This window comes from Phragmites australis, chromosome 17 (assembly GCF_958298935.1).
Source record: "Phragmites australis chromosome 17, lpPhrAust1.1, whole genome shotgun sequence".
Classification (NCBI taxonomy): Eukaryota; Viridiplantae; Streptophyta; class Magnoliopsida; order Poales; family Poaceae; genus Phragmites; species Phragmites australis.
The window spans coordinates 15,629,937-15,651,878 of record NC_084937.1 but is presented as its reverse complement, the minus strand read 5'-3'; the positions used below and the strand labels follow the sequence as shown (position 1 = coordinate 15,651,878).

Sequence of the window (21,942 nt, the reverse complement as noted above, 5' to 3'; positions counted from 1 at the left end):
TCAATACAAGTCATTTTTCTAATTGGGTTTTTAATCTGCAAGTAGAATCTTACTCCGAAGAAGGCATTGAACATCAAATCATGATGATAGCCTACCTGCTCTTCAAGCATTTCCCCCTAGGATGCATCCAGCGGAATCACGTACTCCTTTGGAAGAGCAACGTTGACCTCAGTGTTGGCTACTTCCAGTTCCTGACTGGTAGCCACCGTGTCGAGGGCTTGCCAGGCTTGCTGCCATCTCCTTCAGAGGAGGGAGGGGTTGGAGGTTGTTGAAGTCGGGGCTTAGGTACTATCGGCGGTATTTAGACTAGCCTACGGGAGAGACAAATCCATATCATGCATTCCATCAAGCATAGAAAATAATTCTTAGTGTACCTGAGCCATTTCCTGGTCGTCTAAGGGCTCACCGGGACCAGAAGGGCCGCTAATCTCTTGCTCCCTGGGTAAAGGGAGCATCGCCCGATGGACTCACAGGGATTGTTGCCTTCCCGCGCTGTTGGGCCGAGGGCTAAAAAGTACTCGATAGATTAAAGAACAAGCACGACTGCAAAAGATCAGGGAAAATGCTGAACTTACCAAGGTCGAAGCCGCAGTTGAGGTCAACACTGGATTAGTGGGAGCAGAAGGAGTAGAAGGAGCAGGAATAGTTGGCATTGGCGGCCTAACACCATCTGCCACCGAATCTAGTCTTGCGAAGTCGTCATCCTCTAACACGATTCCACTGTCAAAAGATACGATTTGCAGTGTGCCACTTCCGATCTCACTCAGACCCCTACTCCTCATGATAAGAAACATCGTCCAGGTCTGCATCTAGGGCTCCTACGTTCTAGGCCTCCAGATCGGGACCTCCGCATCTGGGAATCTATCCAAGTCAGTAATAGCCGTCACTACAAGTACGACTACTCAGAAAAAAGAACATGAATCGAGAAGGTTTGTGATACTTACCGACATGATTCTTGCCTGAGCTTCAGGGTGCATCTCTACGATGGGAGTTGGGACATTTTTGTAGCTGGAAGAAGGGATGGCTTCAAAAGGAACCTTGACCTTCTTGTCGGCAGCCTCTAGAGAATACATTATGAGAAGAAGTGATAGACAATGAGGATAGATCTTACAGACCCCTTGAACATGGCTACTCGGGATCGGGAAGTACCTATATCACCGTCTTGGGCCGGATCCAACCCAGTTGGAAATAGGCAAGCCCCAGTAATCCTCAACTTCAGAGGACTAAGGTGGCGCTTGATGAAGTCCCTGGAAACGTCATATGTCGTCACGTTTCTCTCCTTTAGGATCAAGATCTCCCCGATAAATTTTTGACAAAGAGTGGTCATCACCGGCTCCTCTGTCTAAGAGGCCCTTGATGGCGATAGCAGGCCTTGGTAAAGAGGTCCCTTCGGACTTGGTTGACAATACAATCACTTCTTGTGCCAACCCTACTAGGAGGACTTGGCGGTGAAGTCGATGTACTTCGCTGACTTGCCTTCTTGGAGCTGAAATCCGGCGCCACTGGTGACCTTGTTTTGGAACCTCTTTAGGACATAGAAGTATCAGAAGAAGTTGAGGTATGGACAGAAGCAAAGAAAGGCCTTGCACAGATGCACGAAGACGCTTAGCATGATGATGGAATTGGGATTTAGGTGGATGAACTCCAGGCCATAGAAAGCCAACAACTCGAGAAAGAAGCTGGATGGAGGGAAGCCGAAGCTGTAGTGGAAGAAGTCAAGGAAGACCATCGAGCTGTGGGTGTTCAAGCTTGGGATTGTCTACCCCGCCGCTGACGTGCAGGGGATCAGAACCTTGGGAGGAATCACATCCTCGCTCTCGGCCTTCTCCAAAGCCTCCTTCGTGATCTCTGACTCCTGCTATTTTGAGATTGTGCTTGCCATCTTATCAGCGGAGGAGGTCTCTTTCTCGATTTTCTTCTTGCCCATGGTGGTGGAGAGATTGGAGGAAGAGGGTCTTTTGGGGGTTTTTGGAGTAGGGGCGCAAGAAGAACAATGAGTGTGATGGAAAGCAGTCGATGACGAAAGAATGGATGTTGGAGAGGGTCTCCCTTTTCCTTTATGCAAAGTGAGGGATCTCGGAAACAACGGTTCAGCTGACGATGTGACATGACTCGAGGCCATGTCCTCCCTCTTTATCGTCATGTCGCATTTAATGTACGGCGCATGCGGGTACAGTTAGTGCCATAACCCGAGGCGTTCGCCTCCTCGCTTATCTTTGATGGCCATATTCTTGATCCGTCGAAGCCTCATTTCACATACTGATGGGCTTGATGATGAATAGTAACCATATCCGAGTACCCCAGAGTTTCCCGTAATTCTCAGGGCATATCTTTATCTCTAGGAAGGAGATCCCTGGAAGAGAGGAAACCACCCGTAGATACCCAAGGCGTCCATAACTGGGAAAGATTTATCTCCAAGAATCGGGAAGAGGAGTTGTACACACACACACACACACACACACACACACACACACACACACACACACATATATATATATATATATATATATATATATATATATATAGAGCCAAGGGGTCCTACAGAGGACAAGTCATTAGAGAGCATGTAGGATCGATTACACTCTAATAAGGCAATCAGAGGGGGTGAATGATTTCGGAAACCAAATTCAAAGATTAACTCACGCAAATCAAAAAACGATTTAAACTTGGTATTCCACTCGAAATAGATTATACACGCTCTAGTAAAAATGATGTAGAGTAAGATTTGTAAGTCTGATTTCCCACAAATTTTGTCATTAGAAACTAGATTCAAATACAAAACTAATCCAATAAGAATAATGTCAATCGGATATGTGGATTAAGAATTATTCCTAGTCAAAGTAGACAGTATCAACCAAAATTGAGTAGGTCAAAACCTAGTCGAGTTGACCAAAAAGCTACTCGAGATCAAACCAAAGCCACTCAAAATTTCCTTAGATTAAACACTAGATATTAAGCCAGATTTTGGATGGATCAAATCAAGATGAAACTCAATAAAAACACGAAATTAATCGAAAGGAAAAGCAAGCACGCAGAATATAGAACACAAAAAATTCTGAATCAGCAACTCATCAACTTATGAAACTTGATTTTCATTGCATAGATGAGTTTACAAGATGCCTCTCTAAAGTATCCAACAAGGATTTTTCACAAAATCCCAAAACAACTCTCTCTAGGATTTCTCTATCATTCCCTCTGTTGTGTTGTCTACCCAATACAACATATCTCTCTATTTATTGGATAGCCACACGCACAAACGTGACCGAATCGAACTATAACCCCATATTCATATTCAACATGGTCTCTATCCTCCTCTAATCACAACAGGATAAACAACTCCGCTAGTTAAGCTAATTAGCCAACAACTCATGCATAATCATGCATGCAACATCTCACATGCATACATGCATGTACGTAACCTAGTTGAAGTCCATCTCTCACACTAACTCTTGTCTTAAGCCTAGCCACCAAATGACTCATGCCTGCTCCGACTCAAACACGAATTAGTCTTCACGTCCTCTCACAATCATATCACCTCCTGTGTACATCACGAAACCTTATCTCCATATGCATTGTTCTCTCAGCTCGAACATCCCGCATGACATCCTCGATCACCACGACCTCAGTTTCTCCTGAACCTAGTCGTCGAACCTCAGTTCCTCCCTGAACTTTAGTTCGCCGATCCGTCATCGACCACATTCATCTGCGAGCAACACCTACACATGAATCAAACAACAAACGAGTACGAGCACGAGTCCTTCCCGACTAGACTCAAGATCAGCTCATGTAACACTACTCACACGAGTATATTGCAACATCTCTATGCTAACACAAACGTATAAGCATATCTAAACTGCATCTTAGCAACTCATGAATATTATCCTAATGTCATTATGCTAAATCACTTTGCTCTACCAATTTCATCATTCAAACTAATTTTTCATCACATGATCTCACAATCTCCCTCTTTATGAAAATATTGGTAACCCTCTGTGAACATCAGCAACCTATTAACATACATGATTTGATTTTAAAATCAAACGCAAAGTGAAATCAAAAGATAAAAAACAAGAATCTCATACACGAAAAACCTCCCCCCCCCCCCCACCTTTGAAGAAAAAAAAAGAGAAACAATTCTCCCAAAATGAGCAACTCTCTCCCCCTTTGGCAATGATTTCATAAAAAATTCAAGAGGAATCAATTTTTTTTGTTGTTTTTATCATAATGAACATCATAGATCAGACACATATATAACAGATACTCGACCAAGCCACACTATCAAGAATATCTACACCAACCTGTCTACACATGTAAAAATATAGTGTGATCATAACTTATTAAGTATAATTAATTATTTATTTGCAAGTCATGGTCTTGCAATCTCAACTACTCGAATCCTCAATATATAAGCTATAAAAAACATGGATACCAAAAGTATATCATTGTTTTGATTAAAAAGACATATAGCAAGATGCCAATAGTGTTGTCATGAACTTCTCATATTCTTTTGCAAGGAATTATGTGCACCATCAGTCTTATTCAATCCAACTATGCCAAACCTATGTCAAAAGATAATATGAAGCTTAAGACAATGGTTACGATCATACACGACTTCTTTCAAGTTCATATCAAAGTGCAATGATAAGCAGTCTCGTAAAGAAACAATGTGATAGTGGATACTTCATTGATCTTTTACCTATAAACTATTATTCAGCACATTTTCATTTCTTTGAATCTTTAACATATAGCAATTTTTTTTTATCAAAGATCAAAGCAATCAAGAGAGTTTAACTATGACAAGATTTAATTCAAGTTGCCACTCGATTTAGAAAGTCATGACAAAAACTATATCCTATATAGATATGAAGGTGCAAAAACTCCCATGTAGCATAAGCATTGGCTTTAAAGTCACAGATGTATCAGATATGATGCTAATCATATTTCATTATTTTCTCATTTTTAAACTTCGACAAGCTCCAAGATATAAGAACTCTCCCTCAAAACAATCACATAGGATGAATAACACAAGTTCTCCCCGAAGAAAAGCAAAACAAGAAGAATCCAAAGGTTTTGTGAAAAAGTCTGCAAATTGGTGCTCAATATCCACACAAAGAAGTTCAATGTTCTCTTTTTCCACATTGTATCTAAGAAAATGAAATCTGATGTCAATGTGTTTAGTTTGAGAATGTTGCACAGGGTTTTTAGCGATACTTATAGCACTAGTGTTATCACAAAAAAGTGGAACACTCTCTAACTTAACCTCATAATCTTTAAGTGTATAACTATCCAAAGAGTTTGTGAACAACAACTAGCAGTAGCTACATATTCAGATTTAGTAGTAAATTGTGCAACAGATGGCTATTTCCTAGATGACCATGTAACATGAGAATTACCTAAGAAATGACATGTACTAGATGTACTTTTTCTATCAATTCTACAACCTACAAAATCAGCATCTGGAAAAGCTCTTAAGCTAATACAAGAAGAAGCAAAAAGTCATATGCCATAGTCTTGAGTTCCATGAAGATACTTGAGAATCCATTTGACAGCTTGTTGATGTGAAACACGTGGGGAAGCTTGAAATAGTGCACACAAGCATACAACAAATTGTATGTTTTCCCTTGAAGTGGTGAGATACAAAGTGATCCAATCATGCTTCTATATTCTTTTTTATCAACTGGCTCACCATCTTCATCAGGATCAAGTGTCATTGTTGGTCCAATAGGTGTCATGATTGGCTTGTTGTTTTCCATCTCAAAACGTCGTAGCAGGTCTCGTGTATGCTTAACTTGATGAACAAAAGTACCTTATTTAGTTTGTTTGACTTGAAGACCCAAAAAGTACGTTAGTTCACCTATTATACTCATCTCAAATTCACTACTCATCATTTTTGAAAATTGGGATACCAAAAAATGAGAAAAACAACCAAAGATGATATCATCTACATAAATCTAAACAAATAGTTGATCATTATCATGCTTGAGCACAATCTTGTCCACTTTTCCCATGACAAAAATCTTTTCAAGCAAGAAATTTTTTAACCTATCATACTATGCTCTAGGGGTTTGTTTTAAACCATACAAAGCTTTAGACAGCTTGTATATATGATCTGGATATTTCAGATTGTCAAAACTAGGTGGTTTCTTAACATAAATCTCTTTGTTAATGTATTCATTTAGAACAACGCTTTTAACATCCATTTGATATAATCTAAAGCCTTTAGATGCAGCAAAAGTTAAAATAATTCTAATGGCTTCTAGTCTAGCAACCGAAGCAAAAGTTTTCTCAAAATATAGCCCTTCTACCTGTGTAAAACTCTGAGTTACAAGTCTAACTTTGTTTCTAACAACAACACCATCCTCATTTTGTTTATTTTTTAAAACTCATCTAGTACCAATAAGGGTTTGACCCGAAGGAGGTGTGACTAACTTCCAGACTTTGTTGCATTCAAAATTTTCAAGTTCCTCATGCATGACATTGATCCAAGATTCATCAGTTAATGCATGTGAAATATCTTTGGGTTAAAAGAAGCAACAAAAGCTAAATGAGAATGAGAATTAGAATCAATAAACCTGGACAGTGTGACTCATTCATGCAAATCTCCAATCATCTGATTAGGTGGATGATTCCGCTGAATGTGCAAAGGAGTACTGACTCCAGAAACAACCTCTTCTTCTTCTTCAACTTGCACAGATGATGTAGTAGCTTGAGGATGTCCAACTGTAGTCGAAGTGATCGAAGGTGTCAAGGGATCTACAGCTGATTGTGTCATCAGAATAAAAATCTCATCTTCATCCTCCTCCTCATCATCCACAAAAATATTCTTGGACTCCCCCTGAATATGTGTACCTATACCTGTATCATTTGGTGTAGTTCTGAGACTAGCCTCATTGAAAGAAACCTCACATGTTTCAACAATTTTGTTAGTCTACAAAACAAGCACAGGATAGCCATGAGTATGAGTAGGATATCCAAGAAAAAAATCATCAGTTGATCTGGACTCAAATTTATCCAAATTTCCAGATTTCAACACAAAGAATTTACAGCCAAAAACTCTAAAGTGAGATACACTATGCCTATGTTCGAACCGCAGATCATATGAAGTTTCACCCAATTTAGATCTCAAGCAAACATGGTTTGAAACATAACAAGCAGTAGATATAGTTTCAGCCCAAAAATTTCTAGGAGTAGAAAATTCATCTAACATGGTACTAGTCACCTCAACCAGAGTTCTATTCTTCCTTTCAACTACACTATTTTGTTGAGGTACTCTAGGTGATAAAAATTTATGTTCAATCACTTTTTTAGCTCAAAAGTGATAAGAAAAGCATTCTTAAATTCAGTTCCATTATCACTTTTAATCGCTCTCAAGGATCCTGGAAGATCAACAAACAACCTAAGAACTAAACTTCTAAAATAACCAAAAGCTTCATCTTTAGATGCCATAAAGTAAACCCAAGAATATGTAGAGTAGTCATCAACAATAATAAGCACATACTATTTACCTCCAAAAGATTGAACTCTAGAAGGTCCAGCAGTATCAAAGTGTAGAAGTTGACCGAGTGCATTTGTCATAATTATGGTAATAGGTGGATGTGAAATTGAATGCATTTTACTATGTCTACAAGAAGAAAAAACTAACTCACTATCACCTTTAAGATTAAGCAAGCCACAAATAAGATCTAAACCACTAACTCGTGATGCATGTTTGCCCAATCTTTCGAAGATAATATGATAAGTCAATTGATGGGGTTTCGACGTTGATGATTCAAAGGCTCTGACCAGAACAGATCTAGAACCCTCGCAACTACTACACCACTACTCCGTGGTTATCAACCGTGCCAAGACGCTGTTGACCTCTTCAAGAAGACTTTTCCTGCAAGAGAATAAAAAACACAAGCAAGAGCAGGTAGGTGCAATCTGAATATTGCTACTTACCAATGAAGCACTCGAGTTGGGGTTCAACAAACCTATAAACGGTGAAATTGTCTAAAATAGAATAATCTAAACTAAACCCAAGCCTATACTATGATGGATACTGTGTATATATAGGGGGACGTGAGAAGGTCGACCTAGGGTTATGCAGCCGTGGAAAGAGGCATGCACAACCTGGACTCCGACCCTGACACAATTACAAGACCCAACAAGGTCCAAAACGGTGATATAGCACCTTATTCCTTCGACTCTGACTACACAATAAGGAATATTTGGTCGAGCATAGACCCATTGAAAAGGGATTGTAATAAGCTTTCTATAATGTCCAAGATTGCCTAAAATGGACTTCGTATGAGAGAGTTATATCCGTTTTACTAACGTGTTGTCCTGAGACTCGACCACGACCACGACCATGACTAGAGCTTGGCCTCGAGTCCGAGTGGACTTAACCTTCGAGGGGTGACGTCCAGGTAAGGTTGTGGTGCTTCTTCCATGTTCTTAAGAAACAAAACAACATAAAACTTAGTAGTATTTTATTCTCTACAAAGAAAATATGAACAATAAGGAATGAATTCACCATGTGTGTATCCGAGTGAGCCATGGGCTCATCATACTCCCCTTCTTTACAACAAACCGTCCTCAGTTTGTGTATAGCATTGTCTTGTCCATAAACTTCTACACAAAGCAAAATGCACAAGGAACTCTCGTTATGCAATATCATAAGTTCTTTATCAAACAATTGTAATTCTCTTCGAAACGATTGTACTTGATCATCATTGGCCATAGTAAACATAATTGGTATAATGTATGCATTTTTCATTTTTTTCTCCCCTTATTTAAAAGAAGTGATATTTTCTTGCTCCCCTTCTTTAAAAGAAGTGTCATTGCATGGCAACCTAGTATCAATTTGTATCTTCTGTACATAGAAAGGTGAAGCAATGGTTGTGGTGGATGGTAGCATCCAACAATACTCCCATTCCTGTGAACTACTCAGTGGGTTGAAAATAAGACTAGAACAAGAAAAACTTGACATGACATTAATATTGCAAATGCAGTCCTCTAAATATTCACTTTCAGGCACAATAGCAGAAGATTTCAGATTTGAACAAATATAAACTCGATACACCATATATTCTAATTTATTATTGTATCTGCCAGTAACAAGAAATATATTCTATGACGAACATGGCAAATTAGAATTATGTTTTAATTTCTCTTCTAAACTATTTAGATCACAAAGAACATCAAATTCAATATAACCTAAGTATTTAGGGAAGATAACAATTTCAGCTCTTCTTGCTCACTAACAATGCATTGACACGTTTAATTTCAGAACAACTTTTCATTTGTAAAATAGAGTTAACATGTTCATGCACAAGTTGTGGTTGTGATATAAGTGAAGCATTACCACATAACTCTTGTTTATCACAAGGAACAAAAAAAAATCATCTTGTGACAAAGATAAAACAACAATATGGTCCACTAATGGTTGCTCTGCAATAGCATGTGTAGTGGGCAATTTCAACTCATCAAAGTATTAATCACCTTGTGTGAGTGTAGCACCTTGTGTATTACCTTTGTTTTCTTCCTCGGTTGATATAGGTGCATTAGAATTTATACCTCTTTGTAACATGCATGGAGCAGCATGTGTCTCCTCTTTCTCCTTGCTATTCTTCTCATTTTCCTTCTCTTGTTTGTTCACTTTTTCCTGCAAAATATTAGTCATAGGTGGAGGGGCAACAAGGGTTTCCTCCTCTGAAAGATGCACTTCTTCTTTACAAATAGATGCATGAGATTGAGTAATAAATATTTCTCTCATAAGAATTTTCATCTCTTTCCAAGTTTGTGGAACCTTTTTAGATGCACACAAATTCTTCAACCAAATAGATGCACAACTAGTTAAAACACAAGTGGCATTCTTAATCTTCCTCTTTTCACACATTTAGCATTGGGAAAACATTTTATATATCGCTATTTCCCAATCAATGTACTCCTCAGCACCAAAACCATCATAAGAAGGACGTGAGGAAAGGATATTACGACCTGTGGGAGAAAATGTAGCAGTGGTGGTGGGGCTCTCAAGCAACTTCTTCTTCTCTTCATCCATTGCTTTGTTGATTTTACTATCCTGCAAAAGGTTAGTGATAGCAGGAGACAAAGAACTAGAAATATCCTCCGTTGGAACTAAGGATTTTTCGCATTTCAAAGCATAGCATGGCAGCTCATTATCAACAATTTCAATAAGGTCAGATTTAGTGGTAAACATGACACAGACTTGCTGATTTTCAGATTCATACTCAAGCTCTTTTCTCTCATTTTCAGCTATTTCTTATTCACATTTCACAATTCAGCAGGGGTTAAAGATAGAAAAGTTATTTTCTTTTCTTTATGCATAAGGGTGTACTTATTACTTCTACCATGATGTGTTGCTTTAGTATCAAACTCCCAATGGTCGTCCTAAAAGTGAACATGCTTGCATGGGTATTACATCAAAATCAGCACAATCATGGTATGACCTAATAGAAAAATACACCCTAGTTGTTTGCATTACCTTCACCTTACCGCTATTGTTGAACCACTCAATGTGGTATGGATGAGGATGTGTTCTTGTCAGCAAGGAATGTTTCTTGATCAAATATGAACTTACCAAATTGTTGCAGCTTCCTCCATCAATAATGACTCGAACACGATAATCCTTGACTATGAGAAACATCTGAAACAAATTGTAGCGTTATAACTATTACGCTTGCTCCATTTAAGTGCTTAACACTCGTTGCACAATGAGGGTCTGATAATCCTCCGTGGCAGTGGCATCGAACACTTCTTCATGGTCGATATACGTCTCACGTCCATCCTCGTCACCTGCATGGTTAGCGGCAAGAGCATATTCATCCTCAACATCACTAGCACTTACATATCCACTGTCTTCTGTTACAATGTACGCTCGCTGACTGGGACAATCCTTCATGACGTGGCTCATTCCCTTGCATCGGTGGCATACAATCTCGGACGATCGGCCTGTAGAAGCAACCGAAGAAGAGCTCTTGGCTGGACCCTGCACACTTACGGATTTGCTTACCTCGGGAGCATGTGATGGTGTCGAAGGTACTACTGAATGTGCCCTACTCGAGAAGGGGGCAGCAGACCGTGTAGCTAAATGTGGGGCTATTTTGACTTGTACCGGTGTTGATTTTTAAGTGGTCGTGCTTCCAAAATTGCTCCTTGGCCTCTATTGTCATCCCTGCAATTCTTTTTCTCTCATACCTTGACGGTTGAAGTTCAATCAATTCCGTTGTCGTGCATCAAAGACGTCTTGTTCTTGCCTCAAAATTTCATCATCTGCGACGGACTCCTCTTGCTCATGGGTTGCGCCATGAGGATCCACACGCCCATGGTTTGATAGCTGATTAGCCACTCGATCAAAGCATGTATTGAGCATGGCAATACTATCATTAAGTCGTTGCAATTTGTGTTTGTCTCTGCAAGCTTCTTATCGATGTCGTCATTAATAGCTTGTCGATGATCATCCAACAACATTGTGAGTTCGCCCCTCAAAACACACTCTTGTGCATCCAATGCTTCTCCTGCCATGGTTAGTCGAAGATAGAAAACCACAAAAGATAAATTATCCCTATTGACTACTAGGTGGTGGAGGTGGAATCACACACTCGCAAGCATCTTACCACGCTCTTGCAAGTGTTCTTACCGATCATCGCAGTTGGTACAACCGGTAGCTGGTTCGTGATACCTTATCGAGTGCGAGTGAGGTAGTTGCAAGGGGATAAACCGTTCTGATCGAGAGAAGGTGTAGCTTGGATAGGAAATATTTAGTAGCAAGGAATAGCAATAATTGAAATTAGATTAGCAAAGGTGAATAAAAGTCTACAGTACTCGTCACAGTTGCTGGACCGAATACGTTCCTAGAACTAGCTCAAGCAAGCCGAAAACCATAATAGACACAAGCACAATGAAACAAAATTCACAATGCAAACCGATTCTCTTTTTTTTTAATTCTCTCTCTCTCTCTCTTTTGCACTCTTTGCTTCTTCTTCTTTTGCACTCTTTGCTTCTTGCTTGCTTTTCTTTTCTTTCTTTCTTTTTTGCAAATGTGACACAAATTCAAAACTCTTCTACTGCCTTTTCTAAAACTAGTGAAGTACGTGGGTCACACTTTTTCCGGAGAGTAAGGGTATAAAGGTAATAAAAAGATACTCTCCCTCTCTCTCTCTCTGAACTTTGGCTACCTTTGTTTCGGCTATAGTGGTCGGATCCGAGAAGGCGGGCGATTCCGACTAGGTGGTCAGATTCGAGAAGGTGGGCGAATCCGACTAGGTGGTCGAACCTGAGTGGGTGGTCGGGGTACCTAGTTAGACCCCTAGTGGGTGGTCGGAGTACCTGGTCAGACCCCGAGTGGGTGGTCGGAGTGACTGATCGGGACCCCAAGTGAGTGGTCGGATCAACTGGTTGGGACCCTGAGCAGGGACACAAACTCGGCTATAACAGACTATGGCAAACCGAGTTACTCAATGACTAAATTAGCAAAGACTCGATGCTAGAAACTAGAACACGACGACTCGACTAGCAACAAAGATACTGATGATGGACTCAAACTCAACAACGTGAAAACTGAAAACAAAATTGTGAAAGGCACAAAGTGGTTTCGACAATGGAAAACTAAGATCTAAATCCTTTTTTTGGGCAATTTTCTGGACTCTAGGTAATGGAACTCAACGAAACAAAAGGAATAACTGAGATTACCTAACGGGTAACCGAGGCTCTGATACAACTTGATGCGCGTTTGCCCGATCTTCTGAAGGTAATATGATAAGCCGATTGGTGGAGTTTCGACGTTGATGATCCAAAGGCTTCAACCAGAACAGATCGAGAACCCTCGCAACCACTACACTACTACTCTGTGGTTATCAACCGTACCAAGGTGCGGATGACCTCGCCAAGAAGGCTTTTCCTACAAGAGAATCGAGAACACAAGAAAGAATAGGTAGATGCAATCTGAATATTGCTAATTACCAATGAAACACTTGAGTTGGGGTTCAACAAACCGATAAATGACGAAAATATCTAAAGTAGAATAATCTAAGCTAAACTCAAGCCTAAACTATGATGGCTATTGTGTGCATATAGGGGGGACACGAGGAGGTTGACCTAGGGTTGTGCAGCCATGGAAAGAGGCGTGCACAATCTAGACTCCGACCCCGACACGATTACAAGACCTAACAGGGTCCAAAACGATGATGTAGCACCTTATTCCTTTGACTCTGACTACAATATAAAGAATATTTGGCTGAGTATAGATCCGGTGGAAATAGATCATCATAAGCTTTTCAGAATGTCCAAGATCGCCTAAAACGGACTTCGTATGAGAGAGTTATGCCCGTTTTACTGACATGGTGTCCTGAGACCTGACCATGACCACGACCACGACCATGACTAGAGCTTGGCCTCGAGTCCGAGTAGACTTAGCCTTCAAGGGGTGACGTCTGGGTAAGGTTGTGGTGCTTCTCCCATGTTCCTAAGCAATAAAACAACACAAAACTTAGTAGTATTTTATTCTCTATGAAGAAAATATGAACAATAAGAAACAAATGCATCATGTGTGTCTCTGAGGGAGCCATGGGCTCATCAACTCGAGTGGATGATCTAGACCAATATGACCAAGTCTATGATGCTAAAAGAATATATCTTCAGAAATATTAGCAACAATACATCTAAGCTTAGAAGAAGGTGATGCATCAAAATTAGCTTTAAAAACTCTTCCAAAACATGAGATTCTACAAACCAAATCACCTATAGCATCTAAAACTTTACATTCATTTTTTTTAAAGCACACCTCAAGATCTTCATCAATCATTTGTGAGATAGAAAGCATGTTAAATTTTAGGTTCTCAACGAGAGAAACATCCTTAAACATAAATTTGTCATTTACCTGCAATGTACCTTTTGCAACAACTGATGTAGAAAAAATATCTTCAAAAGTAACACTTTCAGCACGAGGTTCACGTACAAGGGAGGAGAACCAATTCTTGTCACCGGACATGTGGCGTGACCATCTAGAATCGACTAGCCAAATATTCTCCTTCCTCGCTCGAAAAGCCTACAAAGCAATAGAAGATATCCAGGCCTCAGTACTGGGGTTAGTAATAAAGCATTTAGGGATCCAGTATTGAGTCACCCAACTAGAAATGCGAGTAGGCAAAATATGAGTAACCCAAGTATACTCAACTCGAGAGGCATGAGTAGATTCAACTTGAGAAACACAAGCAACCCGAGTAGTCTCAACTCAAGAAGCACTAACAGCCCGAGTAGTCTCAACTCGAGAAGCCCGAGTAGGCTCATGACGAGTTACACGAGTAGCAAAAGGTGATGACTGTTTCACCCGAGGCACAAAATGAGGTGCCATAACCTCACGAGGGATAATACGTGCCTTTCAAAAATTAGACATAGCCTTAAACTTTTATTTCCTTTGTTGTTTAGCTAGTCTAAAGCAAAAATCTAATAAATATCCATCTCTATCACAATCAGTGCATGTGTACTTAACCCAGTATGTGGATTTATAAGACAAACAACATTTGCATTCATTGTAGAAGATAAAAATCTAGTAGACTTAAAATCAACCTTCTTAGGTTTAGATTTAGCAAGTGTTTCAAATCTGCCACTACCAAGAGTCCTGACAACAGTGGGTGCATTTGTCTTAGAACGAGCATTGGGATCAAAATCTAAACTTTGTTTACATGTGCTTGACTTAGATGAATCTAAAATCAGGTTCAAATTTTTCTTTCCCTTAGAAAAACTTTCTAAAGTTCTTTTCAAGTAATCAACCTGTTTAGAAATAGCTGGGCACTTATCACAAGCAACATTCATGGGTTTCTTCTGTTTACGATAATTAGAGCATGAAAGAACCTCATGAGTAATCATGTTATTAGCTATCTGAGAAACTCTAGCATTAGCATCAGTCAACTTTAATTCAAGAATTAAGTAATTAGAACAACTAGCATTTTTAACATGTTTGTAATTCCACGCTACAAGTTTCTCATTTTTCTCAGGAGAAGTTTCTCAAGAGTAGAAGCATGAACATCTCTAAGAGAAGTGAGCTCAGAATATATTAAATCACATGACTTGCAAACATCATCATCAAGAATTAGAGTCTTAAGTCTTACGATTTCATAATTAAGAGATTCAATTAAAACATCATATTTCTTAATTTTATTGTTACATTTCTCCAAGAGAGTACCACGACGAACAACATCATTAGATAGATCATCATAAGTTGGCAATACCTTGTTACCATCGCTGTCAAGTTTATCCTTGGTGCAACTTTCTTTGTTGCTTTCCATGAGACACAACCTGGTAAAATCACGCAATATCTTGCTCTTGGATGTTGTGTCATCCTCGCTACTCTTCGAATCAACATCACTCAAGTTGACTTGTTCGAGCGTCGAAAGAACTCGATGCATAACCTTTCGGTTGAGAAAGCTCTTCTTCTTCTTGTCATTGAACGAGCGTTTCTTTTTCTCTTTCTCCTCTTTTGATGCCTTCTCTCCAAGCTTAGGACAATTGGAACAAATATGGTTGAGATCACCACATTTATAACATCTTGAATGACCTCCACTTCCTCTCTTTCTCATACGCACATTCTGCAATGCTTTAGAGAAACGAGTAGAGAGTAGTGCTAAATCTTCTTTAGGAATCAACTCAAGCTGATCATAGGTTAGTGCAGATATTGAAGATAAAGAAAAGCTTGATGAAGAAGATTCAATATGAGACATGCTAGGTTTAGAGACCAAAACAATTGATTTATTAGCATTCTTCCTAGCAAAGACATCTAGCTCATAAGTTTTCAATTTAGAATAAAGAACATCTAATGTAAGTGTACTCATGATAGTAGACTCACTAATAGATGTCACTTTCATCTCCTATATCGACATGTCTAAAGCTCCTAGTAGTTGTTGTGTATTTTCAGCATTAGTATATACAACATTAACATCACACATATTGCTAAGAATCTTATTAAAGCGAGCAAAGAAATCATCAAGAGACTCATCGGATTTCATCTTAAATTTCATGTATTCTATCTTATATAAATCTTGACGTACCTTTTTAATGGTAGATGAACCTTTATAGTAATCACAGAGTGATCTTCATACCTTGTACACTGATTTGAGATGTATCACTCGATCCAAGTTGCTCCTTCCCAACCTTTGGATGATCAAGTTCCTTGCCTTGCTATTTGCCTCGACGGCTGGTATGTTTTGTGCCATCACTTCATTATTCTCTGGAACTGCATATGGCTTGTAGACCTTTTTCCAAATTGCAAAGTTCTATCTTCATCTTCCAGAACTAAAAATCAACTCCATCGAAAATACAAGGTTTTATAAAATACATATCTGAAGCCATATTTCTAATTACCAATTAAGATCAATTAGAAAAGATTAAGGCTCTGATACCAATTGTAGGATCGATTAGACTCTAATAAGGCAAACAGAGGGGGTGAATGATTGCGGAAACCAAATTCAAAGATTAACTCACCCAAATTAAAAAACAATTTAAACTCGGTATTCCACTCATAACAGATTATACATGCTCTAGTAAAAACAATGTAGAGCAAGATCCGTAAGTCTGATTTCCCTCATATTTGGTTAGTAGAAACTAGATTCAAATACAAAACTAATCCAATAAGAATCATATCAATCGGATATATGGATTAAGAATTATGCATAGTCGAAGCAGACTATATCAACCAAAATCGAGTAGGTCAAAACCTAGTCGAGTTAACCAAAAAGCTACTCGAGATCAAACAAAAAAAACACTCAAAATTTTCTTAGATCAAACACTAGGTATTCTAGAAAGATTTTGGATGGATTAAACCAAGATGAAACTCAATAAAAACATGAAATTAATTGAAAAGCAAAACCAAGCACGTAGAATATAAAACATAGAGAAAATTCCGAATCAGCAACTCATCAACTTACAAAACTTGATTTTCATTGCATAGATGAGTTTACAATATGTCTCTCTAAAGTATCCAATAAGAATTTTCACAAAATCCCAAAACAACTTTCTCTAGGATTTCTCTATCTTTCTCTCTACTGCGTTGTCTACCCAATACAACAGATCTCTCTATTTATTAGATAGCCACACGAACAAATGTGACCAAATCAAACTACAACTCCAAGTCATATTCAACCTGGTCTCTATCCTTCTCTAATTATAACAGGACAAACAACTTCTGTTAATTAAGCTAATTAGCCAATAACTCTCATGTAATCATGCATGTAACATCTCACATGCATACATGCATGTACGTAGCCTAGTCGACGTCCATCTCTAACACTAACTATTGCCTTAAGCCCAGCCCCACACGACTCCCTTGTGTCTGCTCCGACTCGAACATGAATTAGTCTTCACGTCCTCTCACGATCAGATCGCCTCCTGCGTCTATCGGGAAACCTTGTCTCCATATGTATTGTTCTCTCAGCTCGAACGTCCCGTATGACATCCTCGATCACCACTTCCTCCTAAACTTAGTCGTCGAACCTCAGTTCCTCTCTAAACTTAGTTCGTCGATTTGTCATTGACCACGTTTGCCTTTGAGTAACACCTGAACATAAATTGAACAACACACAAGTACGAGTACAAGCCCTTCCCAACTTGACTCAAGATCAGTTCACGCAATACTACTCATACGAGTATATTGTATCATCTCTACGCTAACACCAGCGTATAAGCATACCTAAGCAGCATCTTAGCAACTCATGAATATTATCCTAATATTATTATGCTAAATCAGTTTGCTCTGTCAATTTCATCATTTAAACCAATTTTTTATCACATGATCTCACCACAAGCAATACAACCAGAGACAAGCTAATAGAAGTCAAGAAGTAAACCGTCGACTAGGTTTAGATCCATCTAGGCTAGCCAGACCCCTATTATAACAGGCTCATATCAATAGAAGACAAACATGACGTAGGGTTAAAAACACCTATATGTTTCCCTTGTGATTTGTCTACTCATAGCATTCACTAATTCTTCAACAAGTTCGTTAGATTAGTAGTTTACCAATCGTTGATATAATCGATGTATGACTGTGATGTCAATCAGTTAGAAATATATATATATATATATCAGTTACTGATACAGGAACTGATATAAGATACACAGTAAAATAAAAATAGAGTTTGGCAGGACATGTGCCATAGTGAGTCCAACTACGACTGCCGGAGGGCTAATGTGGTGACACCTTGTGGCACTACAACACAGCTTTTACTCGGAGTCTGGGACCGGGAAAGAAGCATGAGCCAGGCAAGAACAACAACAAATTGAATTTTCCACTCAAATTGAATATTATTTATTTTAGAATAAAGCTTCCTTCATATAAAAATTGAATGACTTAGAATTATGAATCGGTTGTGTTTGTTTTGTATTGAATATTTTTCTTATGCCAATGTATCTATTGCTAAAAATAGCTTTCCGACTAAGTTCATTTATTTCAACACCGATTCACCGTAAACCATGCACGTACTACGAGTCTCCGGAAAGACACGGTTACGTCACAAATACTGCGGTGTCGGCATCTTGGCAGGTAGCGTCGGTAACGTCACCTCACGCTGCAGCATGCTCATGGCCTGCCTGATGGACGGCCGCAGGATGCAATCTGGGTGAGCGCAGGCGAGCCCGACGACCATCACGCGCTCCACCTCATCGCCGTCAAAGTCGCCGCCCATCCGCTCGTCGGCGGCCTCGAGAACGGCTCCCCGTCCGTACAAGCCCCAGACCCACTCCACGAGGCGCGCCCTGCCCTGGTCCTCCTGCTCGGGCACCACCGGCGGCCGCCCGCAGGTGATCTCGAGGAGCACGACGCCGAAACTGTACACGTCCGACTCCGGGCCCGCGCGGCCGGCCACGAGGCACTCTGGGTCCATGTACCCGATGGTGCCCGCGAGGTTGGTCGTGTGCGAGCCGCGGCCGTGGTCGACGAGCCTCGCGAGGCCGAAGTCACCGAGCTTGGCGCCGAACGACGCGTCCAGCATGATGTTGCTCGGCTTGACGTCCCTGTGCACGACGCACTGCTCCCACTCCTGGTGGAGATACAGGAGCGCAGACCCCAACCCGAGCACGATCTTGAATCTGCACGATGCAACATCCAAATTATTGATGGTAGAGTTCTCCTGCGTGTTCTCAAAAGGAAAAAAAAAACATGCATACTGCTCTATCTAATATCTTGGGTTCAAGATTCACTTAGGGAACTTAAACTAAACTGAACTACTGCGTACCTGATTGGCCATGTAAGGAGAACAATTGGGTTGTACAGATGGGTGTTGAGGCTGCCATTGGGCATGAGTTCATACACCAGCAGGAGCTCCCTGCCCTCGTGGCACCATCCGATGAGCTGAACAAGATTCCGATGCCTCAGCCGGGTTATGATCTTCACTTCAGAGGTGTACTCTTTTCTCCCTTGCTCCGAACCCCTCGACACTCGTTTGATGGCAACGTCGAGGTCTAGCTCTTTCAGGAATCCTCTGTAAACTGAGCCAAAGCCGCCTTCTCCGAGCTTCTCCTCCTCTGAGAAGTCCCTGGTTGCGACGGCGAGTTGGCTGTACTCGAACCGCTTGGGCCCTGAGCCCTTCTCGAACTCCTCATCCATGAGCTTGTTTTGAGCTTCTGATTCTAGTTGTATCTCAGCTAACGCCAAGTTTTTAAGGCGCAATGCACGGAGCAGAGCAAGAACAGCTGTACAGAGGAAGAGGGATACCAAGCTGGTAATCCCCAGAGCAACCTTTAGCCCCATTCTGGAATTCCATGAAGTCGAAGCACCTAGCGAGGTACAGAACAAGATTAAGATTTTCGATGATGCATAAGTAGTATGTTGTTGCAAATAATTGCGATATCAATTACAAGGATAAGCTGCATGTACGAACCTGTACTCATGCCTGTGCTGGGTGAGCTCCCCGGAGTTATCGAGCTGAAGGACCAAGAAAGCAACTGGTGCAACTCAATAGATGCGCCGGTCGCCGCCGAGAACCCTATGGCGACCTGCTCCGGCAGTGCGGTCCCGAGGTCCACCTTGGCGGTAACGTTGAAGGTTGGCGTGGCGCCGTGGAACTTCGGACTGCGGTCGAACTGTAGCTTGACGTTCATCACGCCGGTGGTGCTGTTGTAGTCGACTTGCGCGCTCATCTGCCCGTTCAGGCTGAAGCTCGGCAACGAGATGTTGGCCACGGACACGATCGAGTTCACGTCGATGCCCATGTGATCGTAGGTCACGCTCGGGTCCCAGGTGTCGTTGTACGTGTCGAACTCCACGGCTACGAACCTGTCCTCGCCGGCTGTCTTGTTGACGCAGTAGTCGGTGCAGAGGCCGAGAGCAGCACCCTGCGAGTTGGGCGGCAGCGCCGACGGGTACTGGCTGAGAAAGAAGGCCATGCCATCGCCCTTGTTGTTCATGTCGGTGATGTTGATGGCGAAGGAGAAGGCGGTGGTGAAGCTGGCCATCTGGCCCGTGGCGTTGTCCCGGAGCGGCACCGGGTGTGCGTACGCCACCCGGCCGACGTTGAAGTTTAGGCCGGCCCTGTACGAGTTCGCCGTGAGGTCGAAGAGCGCACCGTGGAACGCGGCGGCGCCGGCGATCGTGAAGTCCGCTAGGCTGAACGTGGAAACGTTGGAGAAGTCGAAGTCGAAGGTCAGGGAGGCGGTGCGGAGGGCACCATGACTGGCGACGAGCAAGAAGTAGATCAGCAAGAAGACGTGTGTTGTTGAGCCCATCGCGGCCGCCCTTCTGATGGCTCAGTGCGTGCTGCCGCTGCGTCGTATAAGATGCTCGCTTGTCGACTCGTCGGCTTGGCCACTAGTCCTTCTGCGGAGGCAGTCAACTGTCAAGCCCCCTCAATCGTGGTCGTCGTCGTCGTCCTCACCTCGTCGGCAGGGCAAAAGTACGCAGATGTATGAATTATTTACGTCTTGTGTCTATTACGACGAATGAGACGGGAGTTCGGCAGACAGCGGTCCAACTTTTTAGCCAGTGATGCTGGACTAAGGTTCGAAAATTCGTTTAGGACCGGAAAACCGCCCCCAGCGATATTCCGATATTCCTGAAAATTAGAAAATTCAGTTGAAATTCATTGAGAATTCGGACGAATTCACTTGATCAAATTTATCAATCGGAGGCAAAATTCGGGGGAACCGACCATTTGGTAACCACTCAAATTCCATCTGAAACCTATCGCATTTCGTTTGTGATAAAAAATCGCTCGAATTTCATCTAAAACCGTTCGTTTTATTGAATTTCAGTAAAGTTTAAGAAAAACCAAAAAATAGCTCAACTTTGTAAAATCGATAACTTATTCATCTAAGATTCAAATCTAGTGAAATTTTTTTTTGGTTTTCTTATAACATGATATACATGATAAAAATATTTATACTCATGAAAAATTTGTATATTTTCTATGAGAAAATATATTTGCTAAACCTAGTTAAATTCATAGTTAATTCTTTGATAATCCAAAAATCATTAAACCAATTTTTTTAGTTTTCTTACATGATCCTATATCTTTTAAAAATACTTGAGCTCATGAAATAGTTATTGCAACATGCAGGATTGTTTAAATGTGTTACAACTAGATTAATTCATAACTAACCAATCACACCTCCAAAATTAGTGAAACCACTTTTATTAGTTTACTTATACTATGCTCTATGTAGGAAATATAATGGTAGATATGAAAAAGTTAAATACAGTGCCACTTTATGCTTGTGAACTTTGTAAAAATTATGAAGAAATTAATAAAACTCTAAATGAAGAGAAATAAATTTTAAAGATCCTCCTAAGATACGTCCTACATAAGAAAAATATGTGTTTACATGTTAAGATTATTATTAATGTGATGGGTCAAATCATCATATTCATACGACCCATTTCAGTATTTTTTTTTCAAGATTCCTCCATATAAATATGATGCAAACAACATTATTTTTGAAATTTGTTTTCACAGA

General features: G+C 40.6%; 1 protein-coding gene across 1 annotated transcript; it reads right to left on the bottom strand.

The window, feature by feature from the left end:
- Positions 1–18,278: 18,278 nt before the first annotated feature.
- LOC133896676 (L-type lectin-domain containing receptor kinase IX.1-like) lies at positions 18,279–20,795 on the bottom strand. The gene is made up of 3 exons (XM_062337271.1): positions 19,872–20,795; positions 19,227–19,767; positions 18,279–19,080 (listed from the first exon to the last, which is right to left on the bottom strand). The coding sequence occupies exons 1-3, from the start codon at positions 20,713–20,715 to the stop codon at positions 18,504–18,506; spliced, it is 1,962 nt and encodes a 653-aa protein (XP_062193255.1). The 5' UTR covers positions 20,716–20,795; the 3' UTR covers positions 18,279–18,503.
- Positions 20,796–21,942: the final 1,147 nt, after the last annotated feature.